The sequence below is a fragment of the Acinonyx jubatus genome, chromosome C1 (genome assembly GCF_027475565.1).
Source record: "Acinonyx jubatus isolate Ajub_Pintada_27869175 chromosome C1, VMU_Ajub_asm_v1.0, whole genome shotgun sequence".
NCBI lineage: Eukaryota > Metazoa > Chordata > Mammalia > Carnivora > Felidae > Acinonyx > Acinonyx jubatus.
The window spans coordinates 208,908,570-208,930,273 of record NC_069381.1 but is presented as its reverse complement, the minus strand read 5'-3'; the positions used below and the strand labels follow the sequence as shown (position 1 = coordinate 208,930,273).

The following is a 21,704-nucleotide window of genomic DNA, read 5'->3' as shown; positions in this document are numbered from 1 at the left end:
AGTGCTGCGTGGAAACGTTTTGGCTGTGGCTGGTGGCCATTGGGCAGAATGGGCGCAATAGCTTGATGTCAGAGATAATGGCATGACATCAGTCCATCAGGGGGAGACGTCCCCTTAGGGACAAGGCAAGAGTAACCAGAAGCAAAAGGGGAATGTACGTTTACTCCCCTCTGCTGTATCTTCTCCATGTATGTGATTCTTGGGGACCCTATGTGGGAAGCAGGGCTAGAGTAAGGCATGATTTAGGGGCTCCTGGAGCCTCTGGGAAAATGCCATCATGGTAACAAGTTGACTGTACCCCATCCTATTTCCAAAATGTGCAACCTGGTGTCTAGTTAATACGCTTTTATTTATTTAGAAAGTTTTAAGTAATCTCTACACCCAACGTGGGGCTCGAATCCACAACCCTGAGATCAAGAGTTGCATGCACCACTGACTGAGCCAGCCAGGCGTCCCTAGTTAGTATAATTTTAGATTACTTGAGAGGTTCTGTTCTTTAAGCTTTATGGGGTGGGGGCATATAAATCTATTCAGTGGATGACCTCTGCCTTATTTTCTTTTCTAGATCTCCTTTTTAGCTCAATAATACTATGTCATCCGCAACAAAGCAAGAGAACAAAGTTGTACTTTCTCAAAAGTAATTATCAGCTACATTAAAAAACAAAAGCAAAAAATGTAAAATCAGAAGTTTCTAGACCTTAAAATTTCCTAAGTAGCCATTAACCCATTTGCACCTTCTAAACTTGTTGAATTAGAACCCCTCCCCCCATCAGTAGAATCTGGTGACACAGTTATTAATGCTGCTCATTATTTAAGGTGGGAGGTGGCTGAACGGTGGTACCGGTACAGCAGGTGGAAGCTAATGTACAGAGCAGGACTGCTCAGAGTAAGTGTTATCCACTTCCACTTTCATTTTTCCTGCTTTTCTCTGATTACAAAAATAAATGCTCATTGTACAAAAACTCGGATCTTTCAAAAACACATAATGCAGGGGCCCCTGGGTGGCTCAGTTGGCTGAGCGTCCAACTTCAGCTCAGGTCACGATATCACGGTTCATGAGTTTGAGGCCCGCGTTGGGCTCTGTGCTGCCCGCTCAGAGCCTGGAGCCTGCTTCAGATTCTGTCTCCCTCTCTCTCTGCCCCTCCCCAGTTTGTGCTGTCTCGCTCTCAAAAATTAAAAAAAAATACATAATGCAGTAAGTGAAAGCAATCACTAATTCCATCTCTGAGTGATGCACTTCAGCTGTTTCCTCTTACACTTATTTAAACGCCATAACATTTATTAAAAAAAATAAAACTACTCTGGTGGCTGTTTTTTCCTATAGGATATGTTTAACCCAGCAACTTGCTTTTCTTGCTTAAGATTTGGTCTACTGAAGAGATCTGGCACGTTGTTTTTTAAAAGGTTGCAGAGTATTCTACGGTATGAATGATTCACAGTTTAACCAAATTTCCCCTAATGGAAAGATGTTTTTACAATTATTTCACTCTGGTGAGCTTCTTGCTCACAGATCCTAGTACTTATGTGAAAGCATTTTTGCATAGAAAATCCTAGAAATGGATTTGCAGGGTCAAAGGGTGTATGTATTAACATTTTTATTAGGCTGTACTTGAATCTTATATCTTTAAAATTGCTGTGCAGTTTTAAGTAGTACCTGCAGGATTCTTTGTTGCAAAGTCTAAACGTCAGTCACCAAGTCTAGTTTCTTTTTTTTTAATTTATTTATTTGGAGACAGCCTGTGTGGGGGAGGGGCAGAGAGAGAGAGACAGAGACAGAGAGAGAGAGAGAGAGAGAGAGAGAGAGAGAGAGAGAGAGAATCCCAAGCAGGCTCCACACTCAGCATGGAGCCTGAGACGGGGCTCAGTCCTACAACCACAAGATCATGACCTGAGCTGAAACCAAGAGTCCATAGCTTAACTGACTGAGCCACCCAGGCATTCTCACCAAGTCTTTGGAGAAGACAGTTTCCTGTCACAGGTTGGCCTGTGACCTCAGGTGTTTTCAGTCTGTCAGTGCTGCAACTCTAAAGCATGTCAAAAATATTGGTTATTTTGGGGGGAATGAACTTTTGGAATTCTTTTTCCAGATGACATTGCTTTAGGTATCTTATTGGAGTCTTTAGGAGGATTAAGTAAAATAGGTAAATTAAGGTCATCTATTATGCAATTCTTCCTCTTTTCATTTGCTGGGGTGACTATCACACGTTGCCGCTCCAGGGACAACCGTCTAACACAGGTGCAAGAGGCCAGTATCCGCCAATTCTCATCTACTTAGCTTACAGTTAATGCTTCCCGCAGTTTTCCAGTGTTTGTCACATTAAACCTAAGCCACTAGTTGTGACCACCTTAAGCAATACTTCCATTTCAAGAGTCAAATATTGATAATAGTACCCTCCTGAGCCTCCTAGCCTAAAGTGATTTTTGTTTCCTCTGAACTCGCAATTTATTTAAAAAGTTTTTTTATTGTTTATTTATTTTTGAGAGAGGGAGAGAAGGGGGGGAGAGGGAGTGAAGTGGGGGGGGGAGAGGGGCAGAGAGAGAGGGAGACAGAATCTGAGGCAGGCTCCAGGCTCTGAGCTGTCAGCACAGAGCCCGATGCAGGTCTGGGCTGATCCTGACCCGCGAGATCCTGACCCGAGCCAAAGTCAGATACTCAACCGACTGAGCCACCTAGGTGTCCCTGGACTCGGATTTTAAAGCATCTGTGCTACTCATTAACTTGGCGATGAACTTCCTCTGTTCTTAAAAAAAAAAAAAAAACTATTTCAGTGTTTATATAAATCAAATCACTAACTGTTTGCTCCTACCTAGATTATATGCTTCAGGGAGGAGGGACTTTTGTTTGGTTCACTGATGTTTCCCCAGCATCTAGAACAGTACATATAAAAGGTATATAAAAGGTGCTTGGGCACCTGGGTGGCTCAGTCAGTTAAACATCAGACTCTTGATTTCAGCTCAGGTCTTGATCTCACAGTTCATGCCCTGTGCTGGGCTCCAAGGCTGCTTGGGAATCGCTCTCTCTCTTAAAATAAATAAATAAACTTTAAAAGGTGCTTAATACATATTGGTGGAATGAAAGATGAACTCTTTGAAGGCAGAAATCTTATATTTTGCATCCCCATAGTAAATGCCAACTTGCTGATTATAATTAAGCAAAGGGTCACGATTTAAGATTTTCTTAGAGATGAAGTGTGGAATATCCCTTGCCTAAATAACATTCAAGGTTCTTTCCAGCTCTTACTATTAATCTACTAGTTTTCAAAGAATTAGAAACCAACATAAGAAAATATATTTACTACTAAAACTAGGTGAAAATAATTGGGCAAACCTTTGATTTAGAAAGCAGGGCATTGATTTTTCTAAGATCATTATAAAGATCGAATTTGAAGGGTGCCTGGTGGCTCAGTTGGTTAAGCGACTAACTCTTGATTTTGGCTCAGGTCATGATTTCCCAGTTTGTAAGTCTGAGTCTCAGTCTGTAAGTCCCCAGCATTGGGGGCTGTGCTGTCACTGCAGAGCCTGCTTGGGATTCTCTCTCTTCCTTTCTGTCAACCCTCCTCAACTTGCACACCCTGCTTGCTGTCTCTCAAAATAAGTAAATAAACATAAAAAAAAAAAAATTGAATTTGAGAAGCCATATTAACCACAAGCTATATTCTATAAGTTCCTTTCTTGGGAAAAAAACAAAACATCATAGCATCAAGTGGTTAACTGGGAATGCCTCTATAAGCATTAAAATATATATTTAATGTTACTGTATAAGAAGCAAAGAAATTATTTATGTACAACATTTATATTCTGTGCTATACCAACCATGGTCTGACCCTAATGAGAGAGATACCTGTCTTCAAATCCATGTCAAATGTGCAATCATTTGAATTTGAAGTCAATAAAAATAAAAGCAGTGAAAAAGAATAAAAAAGAGAATCAGAGGGAAAGAAAGATCTATCTAAATCTGGGGTATATTTTGAATAACATACAATATTTTTTAAAAAATAAAAGAAGAAAGAGAAAGGAAAAATTTTACAAAGTCATTCCAGAAAAAGTCCATCTTATAAAACATAGTTTAATTCTAGTCTTTTAGTCCTTATTTATGTCAGACCACCTCTTAGTGGATGTTTGGTTTCCTGTGCTGAGACTTAGAAAAATTATCCTGTGGTTAGAAAATAGCATATTCTCAAGACGGTTGACTGAAAAGACTATTTTTTTGGCTTACTATTTTTTACAACAAATTTTACTTTAAAAAGAGAGTGAATTAATCAGATTTGAGATGAACTCTCACTGGTAGAACTATAGTGGATATATTCCATCTGCTTAAAAAAGAAAATGGATCAGCTTGAAAAGGATTTTTTATAGAAGCAATTGACAGGAAGAATAGGGCCTGAAATAAAAACCAGTTTTTGATCTGTTAAAAAAAAAAAAAAAAAAAAAGAAGGAAAGAGAAAAAATTAAGAATACTTGCGTGGGGGGAGGGGGGGATTTCATAAAACACAGGCATGTGCCCAAGTTAGACTACAGAGCAAAGTCTGAACGACATCAACAAGGGAAGCATTCCTGGGGAAAACTAATGCCAGGCACTCTTAATGGTTAATTTACTAAAATAAAAAAGTAAACAACTATTCATTTGTTGAGGCTTACAACATTATAACACTTGTAATACCAGACCTTCAAGAAAAAGAAAAATCTCAAAAAAATGTTTAAAAGACAAATTATGGAAAAGACTGTAAACATTAGAACATTTTAACTTACGTGAGGTAGATGAAAAGAGAAAATGAAGTATGACTATGGTAATATGTTATTGCTTTCAATCACTAATGTTAGAAAGTAAGAAACTGTTAGGATCATACCTCTTAGAACAAATGGAAGATAGTCCCAAAATGTACAAAACAGTGAATTTCAGCTTTTAAGAAATTCTAATTAAATGTGTAAAAATCCCCCCCAAAATGTTCAAATATTTAAGTTTGATAGGCTATCACGCTTTTATTACTGACACTACACTTGCAATATTTAAACATCTCAAGTTTAAACAATAAAATATGTATTATTTTTACTTTAAAAGATGCTTTTGAAGCTATAAAAAAAGCATTCTCTACCTACTTAAGGGCTCACGGGAAAACTGATGCAATATTCAAGATCTACACTAAAACAAATATATACAAAGTTCTAAATTTCATTTTATAGAAATACCATCTATTAAAGTACAAGGTGCTTTATCTCAGTGACAGGCTTAAGCTCAGCCAGGAATCAGAAAACGGGTTCCGAGTGGAGGCCCAGTTCAACTTGATCATTTCATGGGCACAATAAATCATCCAAAAGCCCACCTTAAATAGCTAAAGTAGTCATAAAAATAGGCTGATGGTTACTTCACTCCAGCGATAACATAATCCTCGGTCTTATTGTTGTGGAGCAGATGTCATTATGGGTGGGGCCGACGCGCAGAGCAGCTGAAACATTTTTGTACCACCCCCCGCACACTTTCAATGGGATAGAAGGGGCTCCAAAAAGGTAAGGGGAGAGCTCTCAACGATCAATTCCTACTAGAAATAAGGAAGTTTTGATGTGGTCGTGGTACCCGTAAAGACCACGATGAGATTTTAAAAATCCCCCATGATTAACTCCTACCCTGGAAAAGAGATCTTCCCTTTCTCCCCTCCCCTGCCGGCTCCTCCTTGGGACACTTGGCTGAGTCTTTCTTTCTCTCCTTCCCACGCTGAGGTGAGGCTGCACGCAAGCCGGGGACGCCTGTTTTTCTCTTCGCGCGGAGGGAACTCTGCGGGTAGGAACCCTCGGTGGCAGGAAGGGAGCGGGGTGCGATGTGGGGAGGCAGGAAAGCTCGCCAGGGACGAGCGGCCCTTGGGGTGGGAAAAGGCACGCGGACTACGGAGGAGCCGGCCGAGGAGGCCGAGGTGACGAGGGAAATCTCCCGGCTCGGAGCTGGGACCGGACGCTTCCGGCGGGCCACAGTCGCTCTCGGCCTAGCGGGGCTAGCGTTCCACGCTCCACCGGGGCGGCAGGGAGCTTAGAGAGGGTAAACCGCGCCTCGCACTTGCCTGGGACCGGGTGACCAATAACTGGTAATAGTCTTTGCTCGGCGCTGGGCCTTGTCCTACAATTTCGAACAGAGTCTCCGGCAGCCACGACGCCATCTTGGGACGCCACCGCCGTCGCTAAGACAACCAGGAAGGGGCGGGGCTTGATTGGGGTCATGGGGCCAAAGCCCTAGTTTAAATCGAACCCGGTTTTGAGCTAGCAGGGGGTTTCTTCCTTAGGGTGATGGCCCCTTCTCCTAAGAGTCAGAGGGAACACTGATCCGTGAGATTTCCACCCTCAGGTCCCCGGTGACCTGAAGGGGAATTAGTTCCTGCTGCCACAGAGGGGAGGGGGTGACCCCGGCGGAGGGATATCAAGCGGAGCCCCACATTCCCCTTCCTGGTCCCTCGAAGGGATCGGGAGGAGAGCTCAGGCCGCTGGGAGAGTCACGCCGGGCGGTGGGGGAGGGAGGGGCGATGTGATGGGTTGCGTGTAGGCAGCGGGGCCTTACCCGCGGACGAGCCCGTGAGCCCGAGGCAGCGGGCAAAGTAGTTCCCGGAGGGTGTTGGAACGGGCGGGGAGGGAGGCGGCGCGGGCGGAGGCGCACGCCGGCCGCGGTGCTGCGGCTCAGCTGATAATTGAAGGGACCCGAGGAGCCGCCGCCGCCGCCGCCGCCGCCGGGGGGGGGTGGGGGGAGCGAGTGGAAGTTACTGCCGCGCCACCGAGTCCGGACCGGAGACTTTGGGGCCCAACTAGGTAATTGGGGCGCAGGTCTGAGTGGCTGGGCCAGGCTTGGGGGAGGGGGTTGTACGAGGGGGTGAGGGGCTGGGGGGGCGGCGAGGGGGGGGTGGGGAGGAGCTGGAACAGAAAGTCCCAGGAAGCCCGGTTGTGTCATCGCCGCGATTCGGCCCCCGCTCGGCCTGCTCCCGGCGGCGGCGGGGCCGCGGAAGGACCGGGTCGGGGGTTGACGGGCGAGACGCTCGAGGGAGACCGGGGCCGGGCGGGAGCGGGTGGGGGGGGAGGAGGGTTCGCTGGGTCCCCGCTCAGGCCCCCCGCGATGAGGAGGGCCCTTCACGGAACCGGGGTAAGGCGTGCGGGTCTTGGGGAGCCCGGTGGTGGCCGGGGGGGCCGGAAGTGGGCTTTGGAGCTTGGAGGGCCTCTAGGAAGCGAGAAAGTGGGGGGCCGGAAGTGCAGGTGGGGGGTGTGAAGACGGCAAGGGTTCCCCGGAAATGGGATGGGGGGCCCGGAAACCGGGAGAGGAGAGGCTCCAGGGCCGGGGACGGCCCGGAAATGGAAACTAGGGAGCAGCTCGAGTGACAACAGTTGTGGGAAGCGAGGGTCAGAGGAGGGAGAGGCCGGAGTGACTTTAGACCGCAGTAAGGGGTTTCCTGCCAAGGGGGAGGGTTGTGGGCGGGCGAGCCCGGAGACGGGGTCTGCGCTGGGCTGTTTCTTTAGCCGTGGGAAGTTGAGGCTGAGTGAGGATGACGACGAGACGGGCGTGCAGGGGGGCTGGAAAAGAGGCCGAGAAACTTGGCTGAGAGGAGCAGAGCATGCTTCTAAATAGATCAGGATGGAAATGGGGGGTGGGGGTTCAGGACTTGGGAGGGAGGTGGACCAATTGTCACTCCAATCGTATTAGTATTCAAGGCGAGTCAGGCGATTAATTTATTTATATGTGGATTACATAAAACCTATTATATCGTTTGCCCATTCAGTTCACCCTCTCCTCCATCCTCCTCCATAGTGAGTGGGTTTTTAGTTCAGAAACAAGTTAGAGGGGACTTCAAATAACGAAGGTGGAAAATCCCCAATCCTGTCCTTCGTGGCGCTTCCTTCCTCAGAAGAACAGAAATCCTTAATTTGCTAGAGGGGAGAAAATAAAGATTTAAAAACACATGCAAATCGGGAGGAAATAACACATTTGAACGGCCGGGGCGGGTTGGCGGGGGGGGGACGGGAGGGGAATTGGTTACCCTTGTGTGGTAAGGAGAGAACGGAAGGGGCTGCTCCTAAACCCTTAAGACAGGTTGGTTGGTTTTTGATAACGTCGTTTTACTTTGGGGACGGTTAGCTTAAGCATCGTGTCTGGAGGTGGGTATAGTTTAATTGCTTCGTTAGTTAATTGAAGGAGGGACTGTGGCAGTGAGTAAACGTTCGTGTGTGAGGGGTGCGGGGGGTACGTTTAATAGCGCAGCGAATGTGTTCTGAGTGGCCGTCTAACTGCTCCCCTGCTGTCTCCTTTCCTAGTCGGCCTTCCCCGGATCCTGCCTGGGTTGCCAAATCACCCGATCCCCGGGCTTTACTCCGTTTTGTAGGCCCTTTAGTGCTGTGTTCAACTTTCTATTGCTCTCCAGTCTCTCTATAGATATTTTTGGCATTTCATTTTTTAAAGACCCAGGAAGTGGAGGCTGAGGATCTCCTCTCTAAAAACAAAACAAAACAAAAAATATAGGGTGGAAAGTTGAAAGAGCTATTGAGTGGGGCAAAAAACCGACGCTCTGAACAAAGGTCCTAGTTGTTGGAGGAAAAGGCAAGAGGCCTATATATGAGGCCTGTGTGTGTGTGTCGCATTTACACGGGGTGGGGTGTGTGTGTGTGTGGAGGGAGCAGCTAGGATTGAGGAATGGCCTTATCAGATTTAGAGACAATAAGTTGCAGATGTTTTTATTGAGATTTATTTTCATACTTAGATTATGCAAAGAGATCAGAATTGGGAATTTTAGAGTAAACAAAATTTCCAGTTCTTCATTTTGAAACAACCCTGCTCCATGTTCAACCCCAGAAAGATTGAATTGGGCTTTTACATCATCTTTGTGAGATTGTTGGCAGAGTTTTTATTTCATTTATTTTATGCTTAAGAGCATATTAACATGGTTGGAGGTTGAGGTTGTGGGCTTTGTTCACATCTGCCTTTCTATGAATGTGCCAGTATCTGTAAGAATTTAAGGACCGTAATAAACATTATCATTGTTTCTATTGCATTCCCAGTTTTTAAGGAGTTTGAGTGGTTTTTAAGTCTGCTCTGCTGACAATTACTGTTTAAGTTTGTGTCGTGAACAGGCTTTTTGTTTTAGTTTTTCATTTACTTTCTAAGTTTTAGAATACTTCAGGCAGTTAGAGTTCTAGAAGCTGCTAAACTAAAATAATTATTTTAAAAAAGTGAAAGGGATGCTGGGCCAGTGTAAAATCAATGCTTTCACCTAGCAAAGTAAATTTGAAGTAATGTTTACTTTTCCATTCTAACTTTTAAGATTACTGGGTTAATGTTATCTACGTAAGATTTTATGATCCTATTTTAATCACATCATCCTAGCAAAGAGACACAAATTCATGGGAATTCACACACTGACAGTAGCTGTGTGACCTTGAGCTTTTCACTTATCCTATCTGGTCTCCAGTTATCTGTAAAATGGGGATGGGCAGTCACTGTCTTACCTCACTGGGTGGTTGTGAGACCCAGTGGATACAATGGCTGTGAAAATTACAAACTGCTAAATAAGTGTAATATATTATCATTAGTTTTAGAAAATTACATTTGCTATTTGAGGCCATTAAGAACACTTACAGCTTTTCACCAGTGATGGTGAAGGGTGGGGGGGCGGTGACCTTGATGTAAGATAAGTGCAGCAACTTATTTTTTGAAACTGCTGTTAAATTGGTAGTGGAACTTGGGCCCAATTTCTGTTAAGTTACTCTTGGGTTGATTGGTTGGTTTTGGTTTTGGTTTTCGGGTTTTTGCATCAGCATGGTAGATTTCTACCATACTTTCTCCTGAATAAATTTGTTAATCATATTTAGAGAAATTTCTTTACATTTTCATTATTGATAACACATGTACCTGTTTCGGATCGTGGCTCTTATGGAATTGACTTTATAACGTCAGAGTCTACAATGAAGGGAAAACCTTGCCAAATCTATTTTTTTTTTTTTTTTACAGAATTTGGGGAGGAGGTGTTTTGTTTTGTTTTTTTCTTTTGGGTGGATGATGATCTTTTCGAGCAAATAGAATACCAGTTGCCCTTTTATCTTTCCATTTGCTGAGGAAATTTGATGGACTCAGGTTGAAAAAAGCAACCTGTTTGTTGCTTTTCATCTTCTCTCAGGTTCCTGTTACTGCCAGACTGACCTGCACTGTTCTTTATTTAAACCATTTTAGGTTCCCTTCAGCTCACCCCTTCCTAGCACTTCCTCAAACCCTTCTATCCCAGGATCTTTCCCATTTATTTCTTGGTTATCTAAATAGGCTCCGTTTTGGGATTATAGTGTTAGATTTGTTGACATGTGTTGCGTTTGTTTCCTGACTGGATTATAGGTTTCCCCAAGTCCAGGATTATCTTGTATCAACTGTGTTTTGCATGAAGGTGCACTCATAAGCCTCATTGAAAATAACACCCATTTTCCTTCCCACTCCAAACCAATAATGTTAACCTAGTCTTGCTGACTGTGCAACCAGTCTTCCTGCTTGGAAAGTTTCTTGGTCTCAACAGATTCCTCAGGATGCTATTTGCTTTGGTGATCCCAGCCTCTTCATATCTTCCTGACTGCTGGAAAGGGCTTAACAGTAAGAAAGAATCTGATGGATATTATACAATAAGTATAATCTGCCAATTGTAATGTAATCTTGATGCTTGTAGTTCTTAACATTTGACATGAGCTTTACATTTGTGTATTTTCTTTCGTTGCCTCTGTATAGTTCAAACAGCTGTGTCACAGATTTCTTGAAGGCACAAACTCCTAGCAATTGTTCTTTATAATCTCTGCCTGGTTTGCTGGGTTACTCTGACACATAGTGGGTGCTTGCTGCTACTTAACAGTAAATAGGTAAGTATACTTCTGCTGAACCAGTCTCTTGATTTTTTTAAGTAAAATTTAACTTGGCCAGTGTCCTGGATTTTCAAAAATGCAGTTCTTTAATTAAACCCAATATCCTAACTTGATTTTAGGTTATTGGCAAAAGAAGTTGTTTCCTAGGCTGAAATAAGTCTGCTTTGTAGTTCTTCTCTGAGGCCTTTCAGCTTTGGGTTGGGATTCTTACAGTTTCATTAAACTGGATTGGCCAGAAGAAAAAGGAACTTGTCCATTATTCAGACCTACCTATTTTGTCTGAGTGTGCAGAAGCTATTGGTAAATAGTTCTGCAGCTCTGTTTGAATTCAAACATCATGTTAGTGGACTAGAGTGAAAAAAACTGTGTGCTACCCTGTCCTCTCATTAGTGAACAGCACTATTCAAGTGAACATCTGATTTGAGTGTAGACTTGGGCTGCAATCTTGACTGCCTTTTCCTCGGTCTTTGTGACCTTGGACAAATAATTTAACCTTTGTGGGTTTCAAGTACCTAATCTGAGCGTGGCTAATTGCCACCGAGATTTAATTGTCATTTGTATGCTAGACACTGCTTAGGAGATTAGGCTCCAAAGCTAGATTGGAACACAGGGCTCTTCCTCCACTGGTTCATTGCAGCACTGACCATTGCCTCATTTGTTAACACACTTCTACCTAGAGCATACTTCTGTTACATATGTAGACTTGAAAGTCTTTGAGTATATCATATTCCTTAGTCAATTATGAATTCCTTAAAGCCAGTCTTCCCCCTTTTTAATCCCTAGTATCTAGCACAGTGTCTGGCCTATAATAAGGAATCTTTGAATGCTTCTTGGAGGAGTAAGTCTTGTGAGAATAAAATATTACTGTAAGTGAAAATACTTTGTAAGGGCTTAATGTCTGTCTTGTTTTGACAAACATTTTGAATCATAGTTAATCCTAAAAATGATTATAGAAGTTTTCTTTTTAATCTGTTGATATGTATTTTAGAGACTGCAAGTTATTTTAAATCATATGAAAAAAATTAGGACAAGCCATTTATATTCTGTGATTGGCCCTTGTTTACATATAATAGTTGATCATTTAAATGCTAGATTGAGGCCCTAAATAGATTTTGACATAATGTGTGTATTAAGTACAAAGCTGAGTTTTATACCTCATTTGAGTTTATTTTTGTTTTGTTTTTAGAAAGGATGTACTTCTATAAATTTGGGTTACTACCCAATACATACTTTGAAGGCTATTTATAAGCTGAAGTGTCTATCAGCAAGCCTTCAAGACTTGAAGTTAAAGCATTTCAATGTGTATTTTAATCAACTTGTTGGCTGTGGTAACCAATGAGTTCTACGCGGACTTCAAAACTCCTACTCATTCCACCCGTGGGCAGCATTCTGAATAAATAGATGTACCTTGTGCTATAACTTCTTAAGGTCAGATTAACTCATTTTGAAGTCCTTATCCTGGTAAACATATGTGATGCCCTGGAAAACCCAAAATGAATTTTTTCAGGTAGCCCTTCTGAAATTCACTGTTGAGTTGTAATTTAAGCTGTTTTGTGTCCTTAAAGAGCAGGTTTGTGGAGATCATATGGAGCTCCCCCTCCCCCTTTTGTTAATCTTCCTGAAAACCAAGTGTTTGTAGTTTCCTTGTAAGTAGGAAATATATGAACATGCTGTAACTTCTGCTACGGCCCCAGTATTTTATAATCTTGTCTGTGTTGCGCCCTGGGCTGGATGTGGGCAGATTGAGCTGTTCATTCCTTCTGAACACACTCCAGGAACCTCAGCATTCTTGCCTGGACTTTGACTGTTGAGTCCACCTGGACTGATACCCTTCTCTCATCTTGTATCTCTTGTAGTGACATTTACACATTTAACTTTTTCTTTGGGTAGCTACTGTAAGAGTTTTACTCTTCACTTCTTTCTTCCATAACGTTTTACTAGTTATTGCTTTCACCATCTGCCTTAAATAATTAGTTGCTTACTTCTTCTTAAGTAAATTTTTGGCTTCTTGTGCTAAAGGTTTAATTTTTCCATGCCCACAGTGGCTGGCACAAGGCTCCTAACCTGCATGGTATATGGGCAGGGATACAGTTCGTTTCGGTGACACATTGAGAAACTATATTATGAAGTATTATTAGCACCATTTGCCATGGTTTCTGTCTGCTTGCTTATTTTCGTTTCTCAGGGTTTGGTAGCTGAGTGTAGGATGCTAGAATATAAATTTTTCAGAATTAGGTTCATTAAAATATGCACTTAAGGGACTGATAAGACAGTAGACCATTTTACTGACTTTGTGATGTTAGGTTTAGCATTTGAGAATTCTGTGTACCAGTAGATAAAAGCATATTTATCAATACATATTTATCAAGTGCTACTGTGTGCCAGGTCTCTGCTGGGAGGAATACAGAAGGTTCCTGTCCTGAGTTTTTGTTTCATTTAGTTGAAAAACACTTCTCAAACTTGGTAACTATATATAGTATAGTGTTTAGCATCGAGAAGTATCCCGTAGATATTCTAAACGCAGGTTTTCTACGTTTAGGAAACCTGATATGAGAATCTAAATTAAGAAACAGAAGAATTAGGGCACAAAATTTGGCTTTACCAAATAAATTGTTGGAAGTACTTTCATTGTGCAGATATTTCCTCAGCAACTAATCCATGTGCGTTTCTGCTTCCATACCAGGTTTGCCTTCTTGAAGAGTGCGGAAGAGAAATAGGAGATTTATAAAAGATCTCTTACGTTGGAATGTCCTTTACTGTAAACGAGATCAAACTATGATAGTAGAACACAACATTTAACATTGTGCATATTTGTTACTAAGTACAAAGTTGAGTTTTTTATACAGTGGGCCCTCGGAGGTTTAGAAAGAGATTCAGTCCTAGGTTGCAGTTACTGAGGAAGACTTGCTACTTGAACTGGCCTTGATCGTTTGGGTAGGTAGAGAAGAATGGGTAACTTGCAAAGGTGTAATTGAGGCGAGGGGCTGATGGGAAGCTAAACTGGCCCTTTGCAGTAGAGGATCCATATTTATGAACTAACAGAAAATTCAGGCTGTGTTGATTGAAGTTCTTAAATGGGAGATCAAGAAATTAGCTTTAACAAATAGACATGTTGACTTTATTGTTAATCCCTGAATAGGCTGTGACAACATGAAAAAAGTGTACGGGCATATTTACTTTGTAGGTGAACTGCAAAGAAAAAGTGCTTTTAGATTTTATTTGTCTTTCAATGAAATTGCTTCCCTTTCTAGGACTGTATGTTATAGGCGTGTTTGTGGTGAGTTTTGGGGTGATAGAAGCCATGGAGGTAAAACTTGTTGTTTAGTGTCCCTACTTAGTAGTTAGAATACTTCCAGTAAATAAGCAGGTGATGTCTAAAGGACTCCTGTTGCTCCTGTCCAGTCATGGAATCTTTAGTGGAAGCTGGCAATCATTTTGTCTTAACACATTCGTCTGTTGTTTATTCAGAGATTTTTTTCTTTTTAAATTCAGAGTACTGTTCCAGAATTAATAACATGACTTTTTGTGAGTTATTCAGTAATGTCAGGTGTAAAAGAAACTTCTGCTAAACATCTAATGCAGTAAAAGAAAAAATGATGTTTTTAAAAAAAGCATGTTGTGGCTTAAGTATTTACATACTTTTAAAAAGTACAAATTAATATTCCCTGTTTCATCAAGCTAAATATCTTGGTAAAATATTTGCATAGCACTCCAGTTGATGTATTAGTAGACTGTTCTACCTTTTTCAAGAGTAGGCAAGATAGGATTTCAAAATTGGGAAATGAAGTTAGATGGTGACTGGAGGGAAACTGAAGATGCAGAGAATAATACTTTCATTCAGGGGTCTGGTAGCAGTAACATTTAGCTTTCTTCCAGCAGCTTTTCTTTCTAGACTATTCTCGTAGACTTTGCTGACTGCAGTTTGCATTCATTTTATTTTTATGGGGAAATAGCAGAGATGCTAGCAGTTAGTGCAAATTCATGAATTAAATACCTGTTCAAGTTATAGAGTGCAAAATTTGTGGGATTTTGTGGACTGTAGAATAGAGACATTTGTGAAGGCTCTGTATTTTACTGCTACAAGAGACATGGGTGTTTTTTAATGTAAGGTATTCATGCAGCTGTCTAATTTTTCTTTTAGTAAACCTATATTTCCATGTCTTCTACCCACTTGGGGAAAGCAGCCTCGTCTCAAAAGGGAGTTAGGGACTTGACATCTCCCCCTCAGTCCCTGACCCGCAAGCATTTCTGCCTTCCTCCCAGTAGATGGCAACAATTAGGCTGATTTTTGAGAAGAGTCAGTGTTCTTACCTTTGTGATCAGACTTGTTCCTAATTATTTCTCAAGTGTCTTTAGGAACTTTAGTGTTGATTTACATATTTTGACATCAGCATGCTTTTCTCCGAAAACTAAACTGTCAGTTGCAGAGTTCGTTCTTTTTTCTACTTTACTCTTCACCCCGTCTTTAAGTTTGCCCTTCCAGTTGCTGCTATGAGGTAAGACTTGGGGAATTTCAGCCTTTGGTGTGGCCGTGTAAGATAATCTGCTTCTGCCTCTTTGAACCATCTAGTATTACTTTTCAGCTGCCTGTATATTAGGTCAGGCCATGTTTTCTCCAGGTATCTTCTCATTACACACACTAAGTTTTCTGAAAGGAATTTCGGGAGAGATAAGACACTATCATTTGGGATCTTTGTGGTGGCACTAGTTTTAAATGATACCCAATTTATGCTTCTTGAATCAGTTAAGGAATTGGTCAATTTAATGTTGGCTGGAATAGCAGGATTTCTTTTCTGGTGGATGGGCCTCCTACTTCTGCATTTACTTCTATTCAGCGTGTGTTAGTTTTTTTGTGTGACTGAAAAAGAAAAATAAGATGATTCATAATGCACAATTAACTTTTCAGAGTTTACTATATTTAGAGATACTTAGAACTTTTTTCAGGATGCCTGCTGAGTTGATTTAAATTTTTGATGTGAGAGTAAAGGATTTGGGAAGTTTCCATATTAAGAGTTTTACAGTTAGGAACGTCCTAATCTGTAGTTCTTTTAAGGAACACATAGAGACTTAGCGAAACAATAGTTCTAAAAAAAATTCTGCAATTATGTCTGTTTTATGGTCCAGTATTAGAATCCTGGTCCAGTAGAAAAAATTATGTTGGTTTCAGCAGCTGCTGTACTCACACCTAGAAAAATACTCATGTAAAGACATCTTTGCTCTCAGTTAAGGTAGTCTGAAGTTAGCAGTGGGCATAGAATTAATGTGTATAAATAATCAAAGGGTATGTATTAATAAATATTTTTGAATACTACTGACTTAAAGTCCTAGATCAAGATTTGGGATTCTGAAGATATGTAAGATGACCACATTTAACTCTAAAATCAATTCCATGTTGTATTTCTGATGTGGCTTTCACTATAGATATGCATAATATAGCCTTAGCAGTCATGGTGTGGGAGATTAATGGGATAAAAATAAAGAAAAAGGCTTTATGAATCATAGCAACCGATCTCTGTTGCATTCTTCCCTTAGCTCAGTGGTGTGTAGGTCAGTATCCAGGGGACTGGGATGGGAAATGAAGAGGTGGGTGGGGTGGGGATGGATAGGTAAGTGGGTAAATAGAAGAGAGTTGGACATTCTAGACCAGAAGTGTAGTGAAGGTGGGTGAATGTCTGTGTCAGAAGAGGATGTCATTTTTGGTGGCCAAGGAGAGTTCATTTTACTGAGTAAATACATTCTAGATTCTGTGTTTGTTGTAATAGTTTTTTTGCCCCATGACATTACATAGGCAGAATGTACCATATTCTTCCTATGCTTTGAGTATCCCTATGCTTTGAGTTATTCATAACCCCAACTAGGATAACAGGGATTATATAAATATAGTATAATGGAAAATGACATGGAAGTATGAGTCAATTAATCAGTGCATACATTTACATGAGCATTTCTCTTTTTAAAGTTGGCATTTTTATCATGAAACTTCAGTCAGTTTACTCGGACAATTTTGCTTTTTTATGGCTATACACATTTACATACTTTGAAGGCGGTGCCATATAGAAAATATGGGCCTTGAAGCCAGAAACTCTGTATTTAAGATGCTCCCTGTTCTAGCTATGTGATCTTGGATAAGTCATTTAAACCCTCTGAGACTTTGCTTTCTTTTGAATAAAATGGGTTGGTATTAGAATCTTGCATAGGTAGTATATACTTGATAAATGATATAGCTGCTGCTGTTGTTATATTGATGAAGAAAAAAATGTATATTAATTTGGATAGTTTAGAGGAAGGCTTATACCCTGTCTTCCAGAACCAGGGTCAGTAAACTTTTTTTTACGAGATGCGGGACAGCAAATATCTTGGGCTGTGTGGGTCATGTAGTCTCTGTTGCAGTTACCCTGCTGTTGTGGGGCAGAAGCAGCCACTGACTTTGTTTTAATGAAAGTGATCTACAGGGTGAAGCAGCGGTCCTGATTTGGCCTGTGTGCCAGTTTGCCAGCCCCCGTTCCACAGTATTACTTGCTACCTTTACTTTGTTCACAGGAATTTGAAATGGCATCTATGTGTTCTAAAGATCGTGTGATAATGTCTAAGCGATGAAGGAATTTGGTGTAAATGGCTAAGAACAAAGACTGGGATTTCATTTAAACCCTGGCTCTGATACCATTAACTTTGTGACCTTGGGTCAGTCACTTTATTTCGGCTTTTTTAGTTTTTCCATTTGGAAAATGGGAATAATAGTAATACCTATCGTAGGTTTGTGGTGAGGATTAAATTAGTTCATGTGTAAACTGTAAAATAGTGGCTACTGTAGGATAAGTGCTCGATGTGTTCTTATTTGTTAATAATCATTCTTTTTGAGAGGAAGCATTTCTATTTTCCTTTGTTGATTGTCTAAAAAGAGGTTTGAGAAGATGGGTTTCTCTGACATCATCTTGGAATTACGTAAGTGGTAGAGTCTTAAGGTTGAAGGAGATAATTTGATAGGTTCGGTGGACTCAACAGCAAGATGAATTTGGTCCCGGTTTCCCGGTTGTTTGAACTCAAATCGGACAAGTTATTAAGGTGCAAATTATAGAAAAATCTTACTTTACAGGATTCTTTTGAGTTTGTAACGAGAGAGTGAAGTGCTTAGCACAGTACCTTGTTCACAGTGAAGTGATGAGATGGTAGTTGCTATCATTACAATTTTTTTTGATTAGGTATTGGCTCCTAGAAGGAGTTTAATAGTAGCTTTTATTCTATATAACAGAACCATATAATAGTTCTTTTAAATGATGGCTTATTGTCACAGTTGCTGTAAATGTCTAAAATTACAGTCAACAGGGTGTGAATTTATTGTTTTTCAGATGTTATAATTTAGGTGTTAGTAAATTTAATGGACAATTAAAATGACACTTTAAAGATGGAAAGGAAAAGTATCCTGACCTGGACTAACATGAAGTGTTTGGAAAAGTTTTTTGGGGACCGTATGTACATCTGATCCAGGTTCAAAGATTTTATCGTTGCTAATTATAGTCTCTTTGACTACTAATAGTTTCAGTAAGGTCAGTGTTAGATGTGTGATATGGCTTAACGTTTTTTGTTTTGATGGCTTTTTGATATAACTTCAGACTCCTAAAAATGTGGTAAAAGTAGTGTAAAGAATATCTCATTTTCCTTTTATCCAGTTCCAAGGTCAAATTTTTATATCGTTAGAAGATAAGTCTGTTTTCTCTTTTAAAAGTTTTTTAATCAATAAAAAGCCTTTTTTTTTTTTTAAGGAAATACATGTAAAATCGGAAAAAAGGTCAGTGCAGTGAACACTTTTTTTTTTCATGTGGCTCTTTACCAGTCATTAATACACTTGTTGACTTTTCAGAATGTTGCGAATGGGTTTTGTTCCTGACTCTAGGCTATCATTACTGAACATTACTATTGGCAGTCGGACCCTCCTAAATAGCCTGCTTTTTAAGGAATTACTTGCTTCGTACAGTGAGTGCGCCTTGCCCCTCCCTTGCTGGCTGGTGGTCTTGTATATGTTGCGGTACTCTGTGTGTTCCCCCTACTTCCCCTGGCTCTTAATATGTGTTGAGTTGCAAAATCACTTCCTAGAATTGTGCATTAAGCAAGTAAGTTCTGAGTGAAGGCTTGCGTTGCGTGGCTTTAAGAAGGTGATAATTCTGGTAGCTCATTTTAAAGATGTATTCTCAGCACTTTTTAGTGGAGGGGATCAATAAGACCTTTTAAAAAAGATACTTTAAACTGGTTTCTGAAAAGGGTACGATAAGTGAGAGCCTTATTCTGCAACAAGTAAGGGCCTATTGTGTGCCCTGAAGACGTATTGTACAAAATCTTTTGCCCTTAACTTTCAACATATAATCTTTTTTTTTTTCCTAAATGCCTTCTCTGCTTTTGCCTGCTATTCCTTATTAATGATTCCTTCTGTCTGTGCCTACGTGCTTGAAGAGTCTTAGGTGAGAGGACTTAAACATTAAAAAACCCAAAAAACCCACAAAACACCTCATCTTGGATTTATTAAAACATTTTTTTTTAATGTTTATTTTATTTTATTTTTTCAACGTTTATTTATTTTTGGGACAGAGAGAGACAGAGCATGAACGGGGGAGGGGCAGAGAGAGAGGGAGACACAGAATCGGAAACAGGCTCCAGGCTCTGAGCCATCAGCCCAGAGCCTGACGCGGGGCTCGAACTCACGGACCGCGAGATCGTGACCTGGTTGAAGTCGGACGCTTAACCGACTGAGCCACCCATGCGCCCCAGTAATGTTTATTTTATTTTTGAGAGAGACAGAGCACGGGCAGGGGAGGGGCAGAGAGAGAGGGAGACACAGAATTTGAAGCAGGCTCCAAGCTCTGAGCTGTGGGCACAGAGCCCGACATGGGGCTTGAACCCACCAACCCTGAGATCGTGACTTGAGCTGAAGTTGGACACTTAACCCACTGAGTCGCCGAGGCGCCCCCAAAACACCTCTTTTTAAAGAGTAGTCTTAGATTTATAAAAAAGTTGGAGAGATAGTTACCTTATACTCCTCACCCTGTTTCCCTTTTCTTAAGATCTTAGCATGAGTGTATTTTTGACTCAATTAATGAACCAGTATTGGTAGATTATTACTACCCACACTTTATTTGGATTTCCTTAGTTTTTATCTAGTGTCTTTCTGTTCCAGGATCCTGGATGGATTTTGTGAGGCATTTATTTCTGATAATAAAGTACAGTCAATAAATTTGAATAAAGAAAAATATAAAGAGAAAATTAAGAACCCGTCCATAATGTTTCTACCTGACACACCAGTGTAAACATTTTTGTGTTTTTTTTCTAGCTTTTGTTTTAAGATTTTTTTTTTTAATGTTTTTATTTATTTTTGAGACAGAGACAGAGCATGAGCAGGGGAGGGGCAGAGAGAGAGGGAGACACAGAATCTGAAACGGGCTCCAGGCTCTGAGCTGTCAGCACAGGGCCTGATGCGGGGCTCGAACTCACGAATCGCGAGATCATGACCTGAGCCAAAGTCAGACGCTTAACCGACTGAGCCACCCAGGCGCCCCTCTAGCTTTTGTTTTAATAAAAAGGGGTCCATGTTATGTTTTTCCCCATGGTGTTATATGATGAACATTTCTCTATTTTGTTTATTGTTTACTTTATATTTACTTGTCTAATTGTTTTGGCAGATTTTTAAAAAACTGTTGTTAATACTTTAAGGAACCGCTTTGTACTAAGTTTTAGAATGAGGGGTATTTATCCATTTGTATTAACTTGGAAAACATTCTTGTGTGTGAGAGGTGTGCATGTATATGAGACAGGTGTGTGTGTGTGTGAGAGAGAGAGAGAGAAAGAGAGAGAGAGAGGTGTGTGTGCACGTGGTAGCATTTGGTGGGAGAGTTAGAATGCTCCATAGGACTCCTTTCTGTTCTGCCTCTCACCAACCTCTCTGACCTTAGCTTTTCTTTCACCTTTTAGTGGCCCTTTGTGCCGCCTGGAATGCTCTTCTAGATCTTCTGCATCTGTCTCCTCATGTCTGAGGTCTTGGCTCAGAAGTTACCCCTCGAAGAGGCCTTACTTGGCCACCCTATCCATAATACATAATCCCTTTGATAGGAAGTTTCACCTGCAGGTAATAGAAAACTTGACTGGACCTTAAACAGTTCGAGGTTTATTTTTCCTCCTATGACGTGGTTCAGGTATGCAGTGGTTCCAGCAAGGATCAAACTCTGTTTCTGCTCTGCCACTGTTAACAAGTGGTTCTCCTGGACACTGCATAGCTGCGTCATGGCTTGAACTCATTATGTTCATCACATTTGAGGCAGGAAGGAGATGTGGGCCTATTTATTTATTTATTTATTTTTTAATGTTTGTTTATTTTTGAGACAGGGAGAGACAGAGCATGAATGGGGGAGGGTCAGAGAGAGAGGGAGACACAGAATCTGAAGCAGGCGCCAGGCTCTGAGCTGTCAGCACAGAGCCTGATGCGGGGCTTGAACTCACGGACTGCGAGATCATGACCTGAGCCAAAGTCAGACACTCAACTGACTGAGCCACCCAGGTGCCACCTTTTTTTTTTTTTAAAAGGAAGCTCGATGCCTAGTGTGGGACTTGAACTCATAACCCCAAGATCAAGAGCTGCATGTTCTATGATCCAGCTGGCTACCTCCTGGGGCCTTTTATTTAAAATCCAGAAAGCAAAAGTATTCCTAGAGGAAGCCCAGCATATGTTACCATACCTCTTATTGGGGAAGAGCTAGGGTATACCTCTGTCAAAAACAAATATGAGTAATGGTATTGGTGTATGAAGATAGGTTTAAACCACTGATTTTTGAATTCTTTGGATCTGCAATCCATGATAAGAAATGCCC

The 21,704-nt window shown here is 41.1% G+C and overlaps 2 protein-coding genes across 22 annotated transcripts in view; one reads left to right on the top strand and one right to left on the bottom strand.

Annotated features, from left to right (window-relative positions):
- The window catches only part of FBXO36 (F-box protein 36), an 87,861-nt gene extending 81,386 nt beyond the window's left edge, over window positions 1-6,475 (bottom strand). For all 4 annotated transcript variants that reach the window (XM_015069259.3, XM_027048553.2, XM_027048549.2 and 1 more), the window contains exon 1: window positions 6,051-6,475. In XM_015069259.3, the coding sequence (XP_014924745.1) occupies window positions 6,051-6,146 (96 nt within the window). In that variant the 5' untranslated portion in view covers window positions 6,147-6,475. The remainder of the gene's footprint in view (window positions 1-6,050) is intronic.
- The window catches only part of TRIP12 (thyroid hormone receptor interactor 12), a 138,848-nt gene continuing 122,629 nt past the window's right edge, over window positions 5,486-21,704 (top strand). For 8 of the 18 annotated variants that reach the window (XM_053215918.1, XM_053215913.1, XM_053215912.1 and 5 more), the window contains exon 1: window positions 6,651-6,786. The gene's annotated coding sequence lies outside the window, so the exon portion shown is untranslated. Of the gene's footprint in view, window positions 5,506-5,722; window positions 5,777-6,645; window positions 6,787-7,009; window positions 7,115-7,262; window positions 7,407-10,723; window positions 10,852-21,704 lie in introns of those variants that run through there. The other 10 variants (XM_053215916.1, XM_053215915.1, XM_053215914.1 and 7 more) reach the window with 7 other exon arrangements.